Source organism: Molossus molossus, unplaced genomic scaffold, assembly GCF_014108415.1.
Source record: "Molossus molossus isolate mMolMol1 unplaced genomic scaffold, mMolMol1.p scaffold_m16_p_9, whole genome shotgun sequence".
NCBI classification, from domain to species: Eukaryota; Metazoa; Chordata; class Mammalia; order Chiroptera; family Molossidae; genus Molossus; species Molossus molossus.
This window is the reverse complement of record NW_023425403.1, coordinates 61,706,478-61,726,290: the sequence shown is the minus strand read 5'-3', so window position 1 is coordinate 61,726,290 and position 19,813 is coordinate 61,706,478. Positions and strand designations below refer to the sequence as shown.

At 57.8% G+C, this 19,813-nt stretch overlaps 1 protein-coding gene across 1 annotated transcript in view; it reads left to right on the top strand.

The window, feature by feature from the left end:
* RASA3 (RAS p21 protein activator 3) overlaps positions 1 to 18,149 on the top strand; it is a 119,903-nt gene extending 101,754 nt beyond the window's left edge. The window contains exons 15-24 of the mRNA XM_036250037.1: positions 450 to 556; positions 1,741 to 1,818; positions 3,249 to 3,326; positions 4,357 to 4,430; positions 5,223 to 5,329; positions 5,922 to 6,004; positions 10,845 to 11,053; positions 12,175 to 12,278; positions 15,143 to 15,326; positions 16,653 to 18,149. Of these exons, the coding sequence (XP_036105930.1) occupies positions 450 to 556; positions 1,741 to 1,818; positions 3,249 to 3,326; positions 4,357 to 4,430; positions 5,223 to 5,329; positions 5,922 to 6,004; positions 10,845 to 11,053; positions 12,175 to 12,278; positions 15,143 to 15,326; positions 16,653 to 16,728 (1,100 nt within the window). The 3' untranslated portion in view covers positions 16,729 to 18,149. The remainder of the gene's footprint in view (positions 1 to 449; positions 557 to 1,740; positions 1,819 to 3,248; positions 3,327 to 4,356; positions 4,431 to 5,222; positions 5,330 to 5,921; positions 6,005 to 10,844; positions 11,054 to 12,174; positions 12,279 to 15,142; positions 15,327 to 16,652) is intronic.
* Positions 18,150 to 19,813: the final 1,664 nt, after the last annotated feature.

Here is a 19,813-nt window from a genome sequence, read left to right as displayed (position 1 = left end):
CGCGCGTCCTGAGTGAGCGAGAGCTCTCGCAGACAGAGGCAGCTGGCTGTCTCCTCGCAGGGGTTGGTTTGGGACCGAGCGTTCACTCATTGTGTCTGGGCTTCTGCAGTCAGAGAAGCCCCTTCCAGGTCCTCCAGTGGGTTCTTACCGCAGCCCAGCGTGGCACCACTCGGTGCTCTGTGCTGTCCAACTCTGCCTTGCTGCGCTTTCAAGAAAGACAGGGTGAGCCCTTTGGGGGATTGGGACTGGAAAGGTCCCAGGGATGAGCCTCCTCTCTTAATTTCACGGAGAGAGGGAGAGACGGAGACAGAGAGGAGAGAGACTGTGGGGTCAAGGAGAGGAGACCCTCGGGAGGAGCAGAGGCTCTGGGTCCCAGCCCCCTGCCCAGGCCTCTGCTGCCGTCTGCGGAAAGCCCCGTTGAGCTGGCTCTGTCTGTGTCCTGGCTACAGACGACCTGGACGTGAGGTACACGGCGGTGAGCAGCTTCATTTTCCTGAGGTTCTTCGCTCCTGCCATCCTGTCCCCCAACCTCTTCCAGCTCACACCTCACCACACAGTAAGTGAGCACGAACCCTTGTGAACTGGGGAACCAGCCCCTACGCAGCCAGTCCTCCTGCACAGCAGGGGGCGCTGGGCGCAGGCCAGGCTCTCTTGGCCAGGTGTGTGGAGGTGGGAGAGACACCTGCCACGGCAGTGGGGTTGTGAACAGGCCACGCGCCCGTAACTCCGTTATCTACAAGAAGCTTCACGACGTTCCTAAGTTGTGTCAGTTAAGACATGGGTGGTGTGGCCAGGCTTTAACTGCAGACTGCTACTGCGTCCTCCCTCTTGCCGTGGGAAAAATGGAGAATTTATCATATTGTGTGTATTCAGTCATTTATTCACTCAGTCAAAAAATATTTATTGAGCACCCACTTGCGCGGGGCTCCGAGCTTTCACGGAGCTGACATTAGTGATGTACAGTCGTCCCTTGCCACTTCGCACTTCGACTTTCGCGGCTCCACTCTATTGTGGTTTTTTCAAATATATTCATTAAAAAGTTGATTGAGACAGTGAAAATGATACAGCGTGTGCTCGTTTGTCTGAGTCAATTATACACCCTGTATTACAATTACAGTTAAAATTACTGTGCGTATGGACTGTAGGCCTGTGGAGTCGAGCACCCCAGGAGTCCTTGAACGCCAGGTGCACCCGCTAGGGACTGGGACGGATTGACCGCGATAAACGAGGGCCGACTGTATCAGCAGAGAAAGCGCCAGGGGTGGGCAGTGCCTGGTGGAAAGCCCAGGGTGAGGGGCTTCGGGGTGATGGGCCCTTCCTATTTTCGTTGGTTTTAAATGAAACTTCCAGACCATGTGAAGGTGAGAGAGAGGACCTGGGAGATGCAGAACTAGGGACAGGAATGCCACCAAATTCAAGATGCTCCTTTGCGTGTCGGGGCCAGAGTGCAGATGGATACCCAGCAGCTCTTTTGCACGTTGCCGTTTGGGGAGCTGTCGGCGTGTGTGGAATGCCGGGGTCTGGGTCTGGGGTGGCCTGAGATCCTCCACTGGCAGCAGAGCAGAAGGGTCTCGGCGAACTTTTCCGAGTCCACTGTTTGCGTGCTTGCTGTGTGCTCCCAGACAGCATGCGTGTGCAGCCTGCGGACAATGTCATTCGTCTTGGCTGTGTGACTCTGGGCTCGACCGCATCATCTCTGTAAAACGGAAACGGACGGCATTTCTCTTTCCCGTTCGACAGGACCCCCAGACGTCGAGGACGCTGACGCTTATCTCAAAGACCATTCAAACTCTCGGCAGCCTATCCAAGTCAAAGTCTGTAAGCCACTTCTTTTAACCATCTTTTTTATTTTTAACACAGAAGAGTGTGTGTTTAATGCAATCATAAGGATAAAGAGCAGTAGAACTAGCCAGGCGTTCCCACCAACCAGCTTAGGGGCAGAACACCCCAGCGCGGGCCGAGCGCCTCTGCACCGCCGGGCTGTGAGACTGCCCCGTGAGGGGGCCAGGACGGCACGTGCTCCTGCCACTGCTGGTCGGCCGGAGATCACTCCTGTGGACGGGTGCAGAGGCCGCGGCCCCGCTGCAGCGAGCTGGCGGTGGCTCGGCCCTGAGTACGCGCGGACGTCTGTGTCTCAGGACGGTTCAGTCGCTGTCTGGTGACCAGAGGGCCTGTGCACACGAGGTCTACATGCCCCTTTCTGTCCCTGGGCTCTGTGCTCATTTTACCCCTTTTGGGGACAGATCTGTGTCTCCCCTTCATTGTCGCTCACTTCAGACTAGATTGGGGCCAGCCCCAGGCTCCAGGGCCCAAGAGTGGGCCTCGTGACCAGCAGTGTTCAGGGTGTCGGGCGCTGACGTGTGCAGACAGGGATGTAGGGAGCAAGGGCGTGCCCCCTGGGATGAGCGGAGGCTGGTTCCGACCATGGGCGGGCTGGCCCAGCTGGAGTGAAGCCGCCTCTTCTGTGTGGAAAGCGTTGAGCAGTGGCCTACGTAGCCCCCGCCCTCGCCGGCCTCCTCGTGTTCTTTGTGGGCCATGAGAGAACCGGGGTCCCACCACTGCAGGCAAGCGGCCCCCTTTGGGGCCACAGCTCGGCTCTCTCTGAACCATAGGAAAGTGAAAGGAGTACAGCCTGGCATGAGCACTTTCTTCTGTCAACCCAGTGTCCGTTGGCTGGGAATTCAGATACACAGGCCCTGCTGGGTCAGGGGTCGGCACAAAGCCCACCACCTTTTCACATCCGCAAGAAGAAATGTGACCTAAACATGAAAACGGTGCTAAGTGGGGCGGGGCCTCAGATGGCTTGGCTGGCCCTGCCTGACTTCCTGTGCTTTGCCACGACCCCTGTCCGTACCCCTCGGCTCACAGATGAGGGTCCGTCCCAGCCACCACGTCTGGGCACAGTGCAGACATCGGAACCCAGATGTTAGTACCCACGCACGGAAGGGTGTTGAGCCACTGGGAATAAAGGACTCACCGAGGACCTCCCCCTCCACACATAGTTAGCTCTAAAAACCCCGCTGAAGTGGGGTTCATCTCGGGGACGTTTCAGCACACTTCTGGGATTTAAAACTGGTGGTCCCTGCACTATACTTCTCGGGCGGCACTCGACCCCCCGCGATACCCAGCACCTCCCCTCGTTCAGTTATTACAACCAGGGCTTGTCGTAGGCGTGCCTCTTCGAGTGCTCAGATTTGGGTCATGAGCAGGAGACCTGTGGGCCCTTGTTAAGTGGCTGTTTCGTTTAGGCCAGCTTTAAGGAGTCCTACATGGCTGCGTTTTACGAGTTCTTCAACGAGCAGAAGTACGCTGACGCAGTGAAAAATGTGAGTACCCACGTCCGTTACCACGGACCTGCCTTCCCCCAGTGTCTGTTGTTTCTAAGAAACAGGGTGACTTTTAAAAAATTTTGAGTTTAAATTTGAACAACATAAAACCAACCACTCATTCGCCCTTGAAACAGTTCAGACCATCTGGTCCGTCCTCAGTGGTGTGAGGACCTCCCCCCCCCCCCCCGCCCCCCCCGCGCCCCCGCTGGGTGCCAGGACCTTCACCTCAGGGCTACTGTAGGCACCCGCCATACTGCTCCTCTGGAATCTGGCGTCTGGGCCCTCATTATTTTTACGTCTAAATTCTTTGTCAGCGATACCTTCACGGGATACCTCCCGCTGTTGTTCCACAAACCCCCACGTCCTGCCCGGTCCCGGACGTCTGCTCCTGGTGCCTCAAGTCACAGAGCCCTAGGGCCCCAGACCCAGATGGAGGACAGCATGCTTAGGGGGAACTCTTCTGGACCCTAAATAATTTTCTTCTGTTCAGAAGCAATTATACATATTTACTGCTCAGAAGTAATGAAAACCGTAACCTGGAAGGGAAGGAAGACAGAGGAGCTGGGGCAGCCAGCAGTGGGTGGAAGGAATCCAGACAGGCCATGGGACAGATGAATTAGGCAGGGAGCCCCACCCCCACCCACCCCAGCAAAACCACTGGGAGACGAGGACGGCCGGGGAAGAGAGCCCGCGATGCTCCCACTTCATGAGGGATGCATTCCTGGGTCACATGTTGGAAGGCAGGTAGGCCCCCGGTGGTCCCTGAAGTCTGGCAGCCTTTCAGGCTGGGGGTGCAGTGAGGCCTTCCCCGGGGGAGCCAGTGGTGCTGGAAGCTTCTTAGCAGCAGTGGAGACCAGCACAGAGTCCCCACGATTTTCAGAGAAGAGCCCACTGCCCTGGCACCTGCTTCCCAGATTCTTCTGTCTCATCCGGTGCCAGGGACACGAGCGTCCTGTGGCATCACGTACGTGTAAGAATGAGTGGGCTCAAGCATGCCATTTAGTAATCCAGTTCCTTCCCACTTCAGTTCCTAGACTTGATCTCGTCCTCTGGGAGAAGAGACCCCAAGAGTGTGGAGCACCCCATCCTGCTTAAGGAAGGGTAAGGCTGGGGGGAAATGCAGGTGGCGGGTGCTCCCCTCTGTCTGGGCCGTAAAGTGGGGCGTCTCTGCCCCCAGGGCAGTGGTCTCCCAGGTCAGAGGCAGCCCAGACCTTTGGGGCCGTGAGGCTGGGGGGAAGTGTAGCCTTTGCCCACCACTCTTAAACTCTCCAAGACTGCACGCCGCCCAGGTCTGAATGTGGCGTTGACTTCGTTTCTCTGTGCCCATTCTCTGCTCAGTTTGCAGTGGGAAGTGCCCATACCTGGGAGGAGGGGAATGGGAGACAGAATGACCCCTGCATAGTCAGGCATTCACGCACAGTCACACTAGTTCAAGGCCGTCCCTTCCCCTCCGTGAGCCCCTCATTCCTGAGCCCCTCTTTCCGGAAGCATGCCCGCCAGAGAGCAGTGCTCCCCTTGGCTGGTCCCTGCCCAGAGCCCTGACCGCCGCCAGCGCCTGCTCTCTGAGAGCATCCGGCCAGCATTTCCGTGTGGGGGTGCAGAGGGGTGGCTGCTGTCGGAGGGCTGATAGCCCAGTTACCAACCGGAAATTGAGGGTTAACATCAGCACGGGGGCTGAACTTCTCTCAAGCAGAGTCATTGGCCTTTTGATGTTTAAATCCTGTCACTTGGAAATGAGACAGACAATACTGAAAACCCACAGTCCGAATCAGTATCACAGATCCGAAGGTGGGGGGTGTCTGAGTTTGCAGCCGTGCCCGTGGGCGGCAGGACGGAGGGCTGGTGGACGTGCCCGAGGTGGGCCGTTCACCCAGCGCGTCCTGTTCACAATAGGTTCATGATTAAGAGGGCGCAAGGACGGAAACGATTTGGGATGAAGAATTTTAAGAAAAGGTGGTTCCGCCTTACAAATCATGAATTTACCTACCAGAAAAACAAAGGTAACAAGAAAAATTCGCTCCTTCCTTTCACATACTCCGTTCCGAGGGACCGGGGCTTGGTGCCAGCCCCAGCCGGGGTTCCCGCTGCTTCTCTGAGAGAGACCAAGAGCAGACAGCTGTGCTCTCAGACAGGAGAGCAGGGGGCTTCCACCGGGCGCCTGGTGGGAGGGCGTGCGCGGGCAGGGCCCCACCTCCAGGTGTAGGAAGCGGGGTCTCACGGGGCAGTGAGGGTCTAGTCCCATTTTGGCTGTGTTCTCCTGGGTCTGAAATGGCTCGGATGTGGATCACGGAATGGCGAGAGAGTAGTTCCTCCCCACAGACACATGGGAACGTGTTCCTGGAGACTGGGAGAGGCTTTGGTGTCGTGGTGGGTGCCGGTCCTGGGTGCTGTTGGGAGTGCGTCCATGAGGCTCAGTTGTTCTGTGCACACAAAGGACCATTTCCAGGCCTCTCTGACCACTGCCCTCGTCCCCCTCATGCCGGTGGTCAGTCAGATTCCTAGCCTTCTCGCCAAAAGAGAGGAGACCCTGACCCTCGTCCTAACGCAGCACGACCTCTGGGCCTGCCGCTCATTAACCCTTCTCTGCGACAGGAGACCAGCCCCTCTACAGCATTCCCATCGAGAACATTCTGGCAGTGGAGAAGCTGGAGGAGGAGTCCTTCAAGATGAAGAATGTGAGTGCACCCTCTCTTTCCTCCCCATCACCACCTCCCCGGCTTCTCTCTCCTCCCCCAAACCACCTCCCCTCCTCCTCTCTCCTCCCCACCAACCCACCTTCCTGCTTCTCCTTTCTCCCCACCATCACCATCTCCCCTGCCTCTCCTTTCTCCTCCCCACTTACCCCACCTCCCCTGCTTCTCCTCTGGGGCCAGGTGACCTGGGTGCTCACGAGTGCTGTGGATTTTGCGTCAACTGTGGAGCAGGCAGAGCCTGCAGGAAAATGACCCCCTGATGGCTTCGGGGGTCCAGGGACCCTTTGTTAAAGGACACCGCACCGGGATAGGCTCTGGGACCATGTGGAATTTCTTTCAAACTGTTTATATTGATGTAGTTTTGAGCTTCCAGAAAACTTACAAGAGTAGGACAGGGACCTCCTATGTCCCCTAATCCAGAATCACTGGTTTAGTCCCGTTTGCCGAGCATAGTCCTTCCTTCGCCCTTCTCCTGTCTCTCCATGTATAATGTACATATTTTTTTCCTGAACCACATAAATTTTCTGTGTATTTTCTAAAAATAAGGACTTGTATATAATCTCATACAGCGACAAAGTCAGGACACCCAGCTCTGACGCACCAGCACTACTGGTCCACAGTCCGTATGTCAGTTTCGCCAGCTGTCCCGATCCGTCGCTGTTTCTCCCAGGCTGGCCCGCACCCCAGGGCCTCGTGGCCCATCATTTCTCTGCTGTCTCCTTGATCCGGGGCATTCCTCAGTCTCTCCTGTGCTGTGGCCTTGGCACATTAGAAGCGTACAGGCCAGTGTTTGTGGACACCCCTCCATCTGGGTATCAGGGTCCACTGGGCATGTCCCGGTCATGCGTGCTGTCGGGAATCCATGCCTCCATCTGGGTGTCGGGGGGTCCACTGGGCACGTCCGGGTCATGCGTGCTGTCGGGAATCCATGCCTCCATCTGGGTGTCGGGGTCCACTGGGCACGTCCGGCTCATGCGTGCTGTCGGGAATCCATGCCTCCATCTGGGTGTCGGGGTCCACTGGGCACGTCCGGGTCATGCGTGCTGTCGGGAATCCATCCCTCCATCTGGGTGTCGGGGTCCACTGGGCACGTCCGGCTCATGCTGCTGTTGGGAATCGTGCCTCCATCTGGGTGTCGGGGTCCACTGGGCACATCCGGGTCATGCGTGCTGTCGGGAATCGTGCCTCCATCTGGGTGTCAGGGGGTCCACTGGGCATGTCCGGGTCATGCGTGCTGTCGGGAATCCATGCCTCCATCTGGGTGTCGGGGGGTCCACTGGGCACGTCCGGCTCATGCGTGCTGTCGGGAATCCATGCCTCCATCTGGGTGTCGGGGTCCACTGGGCACGTCTGGGTCATGCGTGCTGTCGGGAATCCATGCCTCCATCTGGGTGTCGGGGTCCACTGGGCACGTCCGGGTCATGCGTGCTGTCGGGAATCCATCCCTCCATCTGGGTGTCGGGGGGTCCACTGGGCATGTCCGGCTCATGCGTGCTGTCGGGAATCCATGCCTCCATCTGGGTGTCGGGGTCCACTGGGCACGTCCGGCTCATGCGTGCTGTCAGGAATCCATGCCTCCATCTGGGTGTCGGGGTCCACTGGGCACGTCTGGGTCATGCGTGCTGTCGGGAATCCATGCCTCCATCTGGGTGTCGGGGTCCACTGGGCACGTCCGGGTCATGCGTGCTGTCGGGAATCCATGCCTCCATCTGGGTGTCGGGGTCCACTGGGCACGTCCGGGTCATGCGTGCTGTCGGGAATCCATCCCTCCATCTGAGTGTCGGGGGGTCCACTGGGCACGTCCGGGTCATGCGTGCTGTCGGGAATCCATGCCTCCATCTGGGTGTCGGGGTCCACTGGGCACGTCCGGCTCATGCGTGCTGTCGGGAATCCATGCCTCCATCTGGGTGTCGGGGTCCACTGGGCACGTCCGGCTCATGCGTGCTGTCGGGAATCCATGCCTCCATCTGGGTGTCGGGGTCCACTGGGCACGTCCGGCTCATGCGTGCTGTCGGGAATCCATGCCTCCATCTGGGTGTCGGGAGGTCCGCTGGGCTCATGCGTGCTGTCGGGAATCCAGAGCGCCTGGTGTCGCCTGGTGCATTCTCTTGGGAGGCTCAGCTGGTGGTTGGTCAGTGACTCGTGGGAGATACAGTGGCTGTGGTGTCCCCAGTGTTCCCCGCCACGATGACGTCCTGACTCCACCGTCCCCTCGCTACTTTTCCCTGGCTCTCTGCTGCGCACATCTTTCTCTTCTCCCCCAAGGAGGCTGACTCCTTCATTTGTTAGGACTGTAAGGGCACCCAGGGCCCCACTGTATTGAGAGGCCAGAGTCCTGTGGCCCAGAGGATGGCCTGTTCTGCGCAGCATCTGGGCCACTGCACACTGCCTCCCTGCACCGGCGGCCCCCCTCCCTCAGCAGGCTGAGAGACGCCAGGTTCACGGTTTGCAGAACAGGACCTCAGGTCCGCTCTGCCTCTCGGAAGCTGACAGGGAATCCGACCCAGCCTTGGCTCTCTCCTCTGTGTGCCTGCCTTCCGCTCACTGGCACAGTCAACGGGCCGGTATTCAGTGGGAGCTTAGGGCTGCACCGGGTCTGTGGGTCTGTTGGGCCGGGCCAGGGCCGGAGTCACAGGACGCTTCCATCTCTGCCGGGTCTGAGATGGGCTCTGCGGCCACTGGGACGGACGGGGGAGGGGCTCACCCTGGACGCTCAGCTGGCAGACAGCAGCTTCTGCTCTCCTGCTCGGTTTTCTTTCTTTACTAATTCGAGAGAGAGAGGAAGGAGAGGGAGAGAGAAAGAGAGAGAAACATCAATTGGTTGCTTCATACCTGCCCCGACTGAGGCTTGAACCCACAACCTGGGTATGTGCCCTGATCCGGAATTGAACCCTTGACATTTCAGTGTATGAGACGATGCTCCACCCAGCCGAGCCACCCCGGCCGGGCCTACCCGGTTTCCTTAATTCAGTTCCTCACCCTTCCGTCAGGACGATTCGATGCCATTTCCTGGGCAAGCAGATAGCCCCGGGGCAGATGTGGGTTTTCCTGGACCCGAGGGATGTTCACACCATCGCACCTGCTCCAGGAGTGGGAAGGCCCGCCTCCTTGGCGGGCACTTCCTGTAGCATGCCCACCTCGCCCTCTCGGGACGGGGGCTGGGAGCTGTGTCCGGAGCCAGCGGCGTTCCCAGGCACCCACGGAAGGACACGTGTGAAAAATCTCCTGGAAGCAGCTGTGAGCTGTTTCGTTCCTTCGGGCCCTTCATTTAGCGTTAGGATAATCCCCTAATTTTAGCATCATTTATTCATCAGCCTGTTTTTTCCTGTTGCCTTCCTCAGAGCCAGCTTCCCATGGTGCTATTAGACTGATGTCCTGTTCCATTTGAGAGACATTTTTGAAGGCTTGTTATGTCCTGAGCCCTGATGCAGGGACCAGCCTGTGAGGATAATCAAGACAAAATACCTCTCTCTAGAGGCTCTCCTCCACTGGGGACTGAGCCGTGCACAGCCGTGCAGTCCGAGGCCCATGCAACAGTGTGTGTGTGCGCAGGCGGGGCGGGGACTGCGCCCCTGGAACTGCGCCCTGTATTCACGCAGGAACTTGGACTCACAGCTCCCTTTCCCAGATCCAGCGGCTCCTGTTCCCTCCTCCTGTCCCCTCAGCGCAGCCGCCACCCCTTGGAAAAGGCCACTGTCATCTGTCTTTGGCATCCTGACTCCTGGCGTCCCCTCACGCGCCCTGACAAGCCCCGTGTGAGAGCCTCTTAGGGCTCCGCCTGCCCCCGTCCCCGAGCACCCCCTTCTGTGTGCAGCTGGCCTGCTCCTGCTGGGGGCACCCAACCTCCCTGGTGCTCGAAACCTTTGCGCCTATTGTCTCTGCTGCCCCAGGGCCTGCGCACCTCCTGTCCCTGCTGCCAGAACACGTCCATCCCTGCGTTCCCCGTTGGGCTGGGTTACCTCTGAATTGCGCTCTGATGGCAGCGGGAACTGTTTATGCTGAGCATTCTGCACCGGCCTGCCTCTACCCCCCTGCCCCCACCCCCTGCCCCCACCAGACTCCTGCCCCCCTGCACTTGGCTTACTTTATCTTGCTGGCTGGAAGCCCTCGAGGGCAGAAACCCTGCCTACACGGTGTCCCCAGGACCCAGGACAGTACCTGGAACTCAGGAATGTTTGTTGAATGAAGAATAAGTAGGAAAGGCGGGGGGCGGGGCTCCGAGAATCCTCATGGAGGAAGTCACACCTTCCTGAAGTGAGGAAGGAATCCCCAGGTGGTCAGCGAGGGAGGGAGAGGCCTTTCAGATGGAGGCCGGCCTGGGGATGAGGACCGGAAGGTGGGCAGGATGAGCTCTGATGCACCTTGCATGGAGGCCAACCCCAGCTTAAAAGTCAGGGGACCCAAGGAAACCAATCCATGTATGTAACGGCCACAGTCAACTTTAGGAGGTCCCACGGGCCAGACAAGCAGTCCTACTCTAGCTTTGTGAAAGGGGGCCCCTGATGCCCCAGGGAAGGAAGTGACCAGGCTGACCATGGGTGACCAGCTGAGTCACACTGGCCTTCTTAGTCTCCATGGCTCCGGCTGCTCCTGTGTGCCCCTAGGGTGGGGGGTGGCTGGCTTCTGTTTTCAAGTTCAAGGGCAGCAGAAAGCCCTTTGCCGCCACTTGACTTGCCCGGGCCTCTGGGTCAGCTTCAGACCCTCTCACTGCAGCACCCTGGGCTTGTGGGCATTGACGATAATGGCCCCTGAGGTTCAGGCAGAAGGTAATGACCCCCGTGGTCCTTGCTGGGTGGCCCCTGAGCCCATCCTCTGTCCTCAGATGTTCCAGGTCATCCAGCCAGAGCGAGCACTGTACATCCAGGCCAACAACTGCGTGGAGGCCAAGGCCTGGATTGACATCCTCACCAAAGTGAGCCAGTGCAACCAGAAGCGCCTGGCCGTCTACCACCCCTCCGCCTACCTCAACGGCCACTGGCTGTGCTGCAGGGCCTCCTCCGACACCGCCCCCGGCTGCTCCCCCTGCACTGGGTAGGTCTGCACCTTCCAGCCTCCGGGACCCTCCCAGCCACCAGTGCAGCCAAGCAGTGACCTGGCTTGTGCACCCTACAGGGACGTTTGGTCAAGGGGTCAAGTTGGGGCTAAAATGCAGTCCCCAGCCACTCAACTAGCTGCACATGTGCAGGCTGAGTCTCCAGAGCTGTTCTCTACATCCCCCAGGAGCCCCACCCAAGGGAGCCTCTGGGCTCATCCTCATGAAGACAAGCCTTGAGGGTTCTCCTGTCCCCACTGGGGCTCAGAGCCATCCTTGGAGAGTGGGTGGGCCATGAAGGAGGGGGCTCTGTGCAGAGAGGACCCCCGGGGCAGGTTGTGCTGTCTGCTTTCTTCTAAGAAGAGTTGGGAAGTATTCCACCTTCTGATCACACCCCCTGTGCTTTTTCTATTTGATACCTCCCCCCCTTCTCGGGAAACCAAGGCAGCCCTTTTCCAGCCCACCATTAGCTACGCTCCTGACGGTCACTAGGGGCTCATCTCTACTTTCTGGGAAGGAGGCCTGGCTGGTCCCAGTGCCCCATGTGACTTGTGAGAAGAGTGACAACTGCTGTTTGTTGTGGTTGTGGATGTGAGGAATCCCCCAAAGCTCTGGGAGGTGGGGACAGGAAATGCAGCTTCACAAGCTAAGAAGCTGAGGATTGATAAGTTCCAGCCAGGTCCCCAGCCAGGAGTCTGTGACCGGGAGTCTGTCTCCCCACAGGCTGGGTGCTGTCTGGGAGTGGGGCTGCTGCTGTACCCTCAGGCGGGAGCAGGAAGGGCAGGGGACCTGCCTGTCCCTGCCTGGGGCAGCCCACGACCCTCAGGGCACCCAGCTTGGTGCATCTGTCAGGACTGCTTTTATTTCGGGTCGTTTCTTTTCACAGCAAAATAAATCTGCCTTGCTTGCTGTCCTGGCAGATCGGTGGGTATTGAGAGACCACCAGTCCTCCCAGACTGGATGGTCACTTCTCAGTGCTTGTGAATTATTTCACAAACCACAGACAGGAACCCCAGCCCCTTGGGGAGTGCTGTAACACTCGTCTTTAGTGATCTTTAAACACATCAGTATCGGGATTAACAGTATTGCGCTTCCCTTTCTCCTCACTGTGCTCGGGCAGTGGCCTCCCTGCGAACATCCAGCTGGACATCGACGGGGACCGAGAGACGGAGCGCATCTATTCCCTGTTCAGCCTGTACATGAGCAAACTGGAGAAGATGCAAGGTAAGGACCGGGTGTGGTCCAGCCTGCCGCCCGATCGCAGGCGGCTCTGGGGACAGCTGGCCCGGGTCCTGGTGGCACACGGTGCTTTCGCAGAGACGACTCGGGGAAGCAGGGGCAGATCTGGGGCAGACCTCATCGCATTGTGTTTCACTTTGTTGCGATTCCCAGAGACTGTGTTTCCATCAGCATCAAGGGAAGGCCCTCCACAGCAACAAAATGACCACTCGCTGAGGGCACACGTGACAGCATTTTTTAGTAAAACGATAGTTTTAATTAAGGTGCATTCATTGGTTTTTCTAGATAGAATGTTGTTGCACCTTAATAGCCTACAGTATAGTGAAACATAACTTTTATATGCACTGGGAAACCAGACCTTAGTGTGACTTGTTTTATTGCAGTATTTGCTTTATTGTGGTGGACTGGAACCGAACCCACGATACCTCCAAGATATGCCTGTAAACCCCTCTGAGCCTCCGTGGTCCACCTGTGGTGGTATCGTGTCTAGCTTTCTGCAGGTTAGGCGTCTGTTTGGGAGACAGTTTAGTACTTGGGACGGCGATGGTCAGCACGGACCACCCCGTTGGCTTGCTCCTGGGTACTTTATGAGACAGTGCCACTGCCTTGCAGACATCAACATGCACACTCTCAGCACCTCCCTGAGTCTTGGTTTTATCATGTGTTTATCATGATTGTTCTAGTTGATGTTGGTTTTATTTTCTCCTCCCTGAGCTTGGCTCATAATCTATTTACTAATCCATTCAATAATTTTGCATCTGATAGGTGGCTTATGGACTCCTCTTTTTTTTTTATCCTCACCCAAGGACATTTTTGCATTTATCTTCAGATAGAGCGGGAGGGAGAGAAGGGGGAAGAAAGAGACAGAAACATAGATGTGAGAGAGACACATCGACTGGCTGCCACCCACACGACCCCAACCAGGGCGGGGACAAACCGCAACCGAGGTACATGCCCTTAGCGGGAACCGAACCCAAGTCTCTCTGGTCCACAGGCCGATGCTCCAACCACTAGGCCAAACCGGCCAGGGCTGGACTCCTTTTGATGGTCTCAGCAGTTAAAACCACTCACCCAGCCTTGATCCTTGGACCTCCTGCAGGGCCCGGGCGGCTCCCAGGCTGCCCCAGGCCGCCCCAGGCACTCACCCACACAGACCACCCTCCTTGGTGCCCTGGGGTGGAATTCTTCCAGGATCCACAGGCCTCAATTCAGTGCCAGCTTCGGCACCTGCTACAAGACAGACTGGGCAAGTCACACGCCAGGCAAGCCCTGACTTCCTGTCCTGTGAAACGGGGCAGCAATGCTGCCAGCCCGCTGGGTTAATTCGAGGAGTAACTAAGATGAACTCGGTGAAGCAGTGAGCACAGCGCCCAGAGCTGAGAAGGGCTGGCTGTCAGCTGCCTGTGTCCTTGTCCTCATCACCATCACCATCTTCCGCCCCTTCAGGGCCTCTGGTGATTCCTCCTCTCATCTAAGCCGCAGAATGCTGCAGACACCTGTCCTGGCGATGAGAATGTCTTTCTGTTCCTGTTTTCTTAACAAGCTTCACAAACACTTGCTTTTTCAGGTCTTAGCTCTCCTGACCTGTCCTTGGTGGCTGTGATGTCCCTTTGCAGCTGTCCCCTCCCTCTGTCTTTATGACAAAGCAACCATCGCTCACACTTCTGGGCCTGGGGCCAGGGGACTCTGGGGCGCAGCACGGGGTCCTGTTTCCCAGAAGGGTTAACCGAGGCCCTGGAGCTGAGATCGTCACCGGCAGCGGCCTCGGGAGAGCGGCCGTAGGGCTCCAGAGACCAGCCTCAGGCCTCACTTAAAGAGGGAAAGGCTGAGCTCGCACCCGCGCTCTGGGCCTGCTCCCCGTCTCCACTCTGTTCCCCCTCGTGGTCAGAGCCCCCTACCTCTCTCATGTCGCTCCCTTCTTCTTTGATATTTCACGTCTGTTCAGTTTTCCTTTGCATAGACTTGTGATTTTTTTCAACTAGAACTGAGAGATTTCCCTGAGTAGGAAGTAGACACCAGTGAAGTGGACACCGGGACTGACAGTGAGCAGATCAGGACGAGGGCGAGGAGCCCTCCTGGTGCTGGCTCATCGGGGCCAGGCGCCCTGCAAAGCCGTGTCTCCCCACTGGGGCTCTCTGTGGCTGAGAGCATAGGCCCACCATAGTCGCCTGGGGACAGATGGGCGGGGCCTGCCTAGGTGTTTGGGGCAGGAGTGGGGCTGTTCAGGTATTTGGGTGCTTCCTGTGGGTGCCTGGCAGCTGCACACAGCATGGTCTGCTGCAGGAGTGAGGTGCCCAGTGAGAGCTACCCAGAGTGGCTGGGGTGCTGGAGGTCTTAGGGACCTGCCAGCACAGACTGGCCAAGGTGATGTCCTCCAGCTCATCTCCCAGACTGACCCTGTGTGACCCCACAGGCCTCCAGCCAGCCTGGCCCAGTGTCCAGGAGCAGATAGATGTCTGCTGTTTCTGGTTTGATAAGCTGGTGGGGTGTGGACAGACACAGGCTACCCAGGGGAAGGGCTGGTTAGAGAGGGGGCTGGGGCCCTGGCATTTGAAGCACTGGACCTGAAAAACCTCAGTTTCTGGGCCCTGGTGTTCTTTTTGTTTTTGGTACGTGCCCCCAGCGGGAACCGAACCCGGGACTCTGGTTCACAGGCCGACGCTCTAACCGCTCAGCCAAACCGGCCAGGGCGGCCCTGGTGCTCTGGCCCCACAGCTTTCCCAGGCTCCTCAGCGCGTGGGCCTTACTCAGGGGGTGGGGAATGGCTTCTGTTCTGGGTGCATTTGATGTGGAGGAGGCTGGGTGCTTCCACTCGCACTGACCACCGCCCTGGGTGCCCATCCCTGCAGAGGCCTGTGGGAGCAGGTCTGTGTACGACGGCCCAGAGCAGGAGGAGTACTCCACCTTCATCATCGACGACCCCCAGGAGACCTACAAGACCCTGAAGCAGGTCATCGCCAGGGTCGGGGCCTTGGAGCAGGAGCACGCCCAGTACAAAAGGGACAAGTTTAAGAAGACCAAGTACGGGAGCCAGTGAGTATGGCACCCGGTTGCGTGGGAAATCTCGGCAAGGGTGTGGGGGGCTGGGGAGGAGACCGCAGGGAGCTCCAGTGGGGAGGAGGGTGCCAGGCCTGCCCAGGTCCACCTGTGCGCAGGCTTCCGGGCTCCGTCAGAGAGGCCCTACTTTACTCCCAGGACTCGGCAATGTCCTGGGATCAGCACCTCTCCCCTCCCCCTCCTGCCCCAGGTCGCTGTCCCTGTGCCTACCTGCCTCCCCCACTCATTCACTTTCAGAGCCAGGCTGTCCTGGGCCAGCAGCCCTGCCCCCAGCAGGCTCTGCACCACCCCCCTCGAGGCCAGCCCTGGACTGGTCCCCATCTTCGTCGTGTGAGGGCTGGGGGTGCAGAGATGGCAGACTCAGCCAGGCTGCCTGTGTCCCTTCTGCCCCCAGCTGGCCTCGGGCCCACAGGCAGTTCAACCCAGCCACGGGCCTCCTGCTCTAAGGATGGAGGGTATGAGAGCTTCAGGGGCTGCTGGAGTTGAAGTGCATCAGGGACGAGAACAGTCCTTAGTGCCGCCCTGGTTAGCATCTCTGCCTGACCTTCCCATCCAGTGGTGTGTCTGTGCACCTGTGGCAGAGCCCACCCACCCACACAGCTTGCACAGGGCAGGTCCTCCTCCCTGCTCATTCCCTCCCTGGAAACGTGTGGTTCGATCTGGGAAGGGAAGCCAAGGGGCTCTGGGGGCGGTTCCAGCTTTGACCAAGTGCTCACAAGTGCCGAGCCCCCAGCGAGCACCTCCCAGCTGACTGGTCCGTCTGTGCTCCTAGGGGTCTGTCCTGGCTCCAGAACATTCCAAGCATATTCCAGAGTCCCTTTAACAGCCCTCTGTTGAGAGAGCCCACACTGACCTTCTAAAAATGTCTCTTGTTGAACATGGTAAAAGCACATGTTGAGAACCAACCGCCTGTGAAGCTCGGCCCTGCTTCCTGGTAGCGGCTGTGCAAGCCCTCGGGCAGCCGACGGGACCGAGTGCCCGCCACCCTCGGACCGGGCACTCAGCAGACAGCACCGAGCCCTGGGGGAGCTCAGGGTTGCCACACGTGTGGGTGCACTGCACATGCTCTTTGCTCATGCTCTGTACACATGATCACGTGTGCACACGTGACCTGCACACTGCGACCAGGGTCACAGTGGGTGCTCCACAGGCAGCTTTGGGCTAATTCTTTCTTCCTTTGCTTGTCTATATTTTTCAAATTCATCACATATAAACACAGGAAAAAGACTTAAAACGTGCTGATGAGCACTGGCGATGGAGGGCTGTGCCTCACCCTCTCCCCTCCCCCATCTGCCTTTGCAGGGAGCACCCCATCGGAGATAAGAGTTTTCAGAGCTACATCAGGCAGCAGTCAGAGGTCTCCACTCACTCCATTTAAAGCCTGGAGGGCGTCCTGTTCCCAGATGGCGCTGTGAGCTGCTGCAACGGGAAAGCCACAGTCTTTGCGAAGGAGGGAGACAGACAAGGCAGAGCGAGGAAGCAAAGGATCCACACTTCCTCCACTCGCATAGATGACAAGCGTCAAGCTCATGGGACTTCTGAGACTCTCCAGAGCTGTTTCCGTGGTTGCCATGCACTTTATTCACGCTGGTGGGCAGGTGCCCTGAGCTGGTCCGGCCAGGTGCCAGCGCAGCCTCACCTTCTGCAGAGGGGGTGCTCCTGTCTCGTGTGCACTACTGCCTCTGCTGGTGCCTGTGGCGCCCCACCGGGAGCTCTGCTTCTGCAGAGCCGGGACTTCAGAGCATTATTCTTTCTCCGGGAGCCTGCTGTCCCGGCGCCCACGGCGGGTGGCCTCCTGGTTTCAGCTTTTGGTGTTGGTATTATTCCTGGCTGGAGGGTCGGTTTTGTCAGGGTGTGCAGAACTGCACAGAGATCCCAACTTGAGGATGCTCTTGATATTTTGGGGGTACAGGGTTCTTCTGCAGAGAGTTCCTGGGGAAGGGGGAGTTTCAGACGTCTCTCCTGGAGGTCAGACCCCCCCTGCTGTCTCCTGAGATGCCCACAGCCCGCAGAAGCCCTCGAGCTGGGTGTCGCCCAGGCTCCGCTTCGAGCAGAAGTGTTGTGCTGTCAGTGAGGCTTCAGCGTAGAATCCACATTTTCTCCCCCTTGTGGGAGTTTGGGGAAGATTTTAAAAATAGAAATGTGCATTATTTTCAAGCTGTTTTTCTTAACGTTTTTAATTAGCTCTTTGATATGAAGTAACTTGGAACATCCAAACCTGGACTCGTGAAAGGGGAGGGTGCCACAGCGGGGCAAAAAGGGAATGGGTCGCACCTCGTTGGTTACTGGTCCTCCAAGGAAAACCAAGCCAGGGAGGAAACCCTGGGCTTCAGGTGGGAGCGCGCACCTGTGCAGACGCCCCCTGGGCCCCAGGAGTGGTATTGCGCTGTGTTTCTGTGAGGCCCTCAGAAGCAGCCGTGGGGGCTGCTCCTACTGGGGTTGGGGTTTCCTAACGCGAGGGACCTGCTTGCTGACTTCTCCCAGACAATCCTCCGAGCTGCAGGCACTGGCTTTGGGAAGTACTGTTGAAACACGCAGCACCCTGTGCCCCTGTGCCCACCTCTGCTCTTGTGTGCAAGTACTGCCCTTCAGACTCCGTCTAGATGGCAGATAGTAACGTAACTCGTCACAGAAATGGTGGAGAAAAATGTCGCAAAAAATTAACTTTGGGACACACAGCTATAGGCTGCACCAAACTGCAATTTTTAACATGGATTTGTAACTTAATGTTTCTGTTTATAAGATACTAATGATTTGTGATGTATTTTACTGGCCAATTAAAACAGACGTTTTATTCTTTCTGAGGACTAGCTTGGTTTCCCAGGAATGCCCACTGGGAATTTCACACGTGGGAGGTGGAGGGTGTGGGGGAGCTGGGCAGGTGGGGAGCTGGAAGATGTACCTGTGATGACAGGTGAGGTCCTTCTGATGACAGGTGGTGACCCCCTGATGACAGGTGAGGTACCTCGGACAGGTGAGGTCCAGTTGTGGGGCTTGAGCTTGAGGTGGGAACCATGATGCCCTGGGATGGAGAGGTGTGGGGTGGGCACTGAGGGCTGTGGGGGTCGAGCTCAAGGAAGGTGGGAGAGACAGGCTCTGTCAGGTGCCACTGTCTGAGAATACAGCCCTGGGCTGAGAGCTCGCGGACTTCAGTGCCACTGAGCAGAGGTGCTGTCCCCCCCGGGGGTAGGGAGGGGAGCCAGATGCACAGGAGGGGGTCTGGGGAGAAGAATGTATATTCTCATTTCCTTATTCCTCTTTTTCTCCATTTGATTTGATTTTTTTTTCTTTTTTTGTCCTCACCCGAGGATATTTTTCCATTTGTCTTTAGACAGAGTAGGAGAGAGAGAAAAAACAAGACAAAAAAACATCGATGTGAGAGAGACACATCGCGGTTGTCTCCCTGCGACCCTGATCAGGGCTGGGGACAAACCGCTACCCAGGTATGTGCCCTTGGGCGCAGTCGAACCCGGGACTCATTGGTCCTCTGGCCGACACACTAGCCGCTGAGCCAAACCGGCCAGGGCTCTTTTTTTTTTTTAATTCCAACCTGGGTCAGCTGCTCCGAGAGGAATCAGAAGTTTCCGGGGTGCTGCAGCCACGGGACTTAGGATGCTGGGGGCAGCCTCCTTCCCTGGGGGCATGGAATGGGGGGCTGTGGTGGCTGCTGCTCTCAGCTCCTGACTGCTCTGCGCAGGGGCGCTGAGGACTGGGAGGGGGGGCTGCAGGAGGGCCTGCCCCTGAGGTGAGGCCGTGGGCATGTCAGCCCCGACATGAGGACCACAGCAGGGCCCCCGGGCGGCTCCAGGGGCCGGGCGGCTCAGACCCCAGACGCCCAAGCCCACAGAGGGAGTCAGGAGGGGTGAGAACTTCTGCCCCGTGGGAGGACGTGGAGGGATGAAAGGAGGAAACGGGAACATGGGGAACAGGGTGCCCAGTGACAGGTCACAGCAGGCTTTCTGTTTTCACCTTTTTCCCCAGAAAACCTGTTAGCTGAGGACAGGAGTGTCCTCCGCATCCCACTGTTGCGACTTCCCCAAGGTTAGATAGAGAGGGCCTTTTGGGTTGGAGCAGGTGCCTCTGGGGAAGGCTCGGGTAGGGGGGCACCATGTCTGTCCCTGCTGTCCACTGGGCTCGGTCACCTGAGGCCTCGTGCTAAGAAGCTCTCTGCACTTTGAAGGGAAGGAAGTACTGGTGGGACTAGGGAGCCACTTCTGCTTCTGGAGAGTTATGACACCCCAAGTGCAACCAGCTGGTTGCTCAGGAAAAACACCCGCTATGATTTGTCCCCCAAGGTCTTGGATGATTGGAGGGAAAACAACTGTGTGCTTCAGTAGGATATCAGACATTTTGTGAGGCTGTGTGAGGGGCTGAATTGTGTCCCCCAGAAACCTCATGTGGCGAAGCCCTGGCCCCTAGAACCTCAGACTGCGACGAATTTGGAGGTCGGGTCTTTTTTTTTT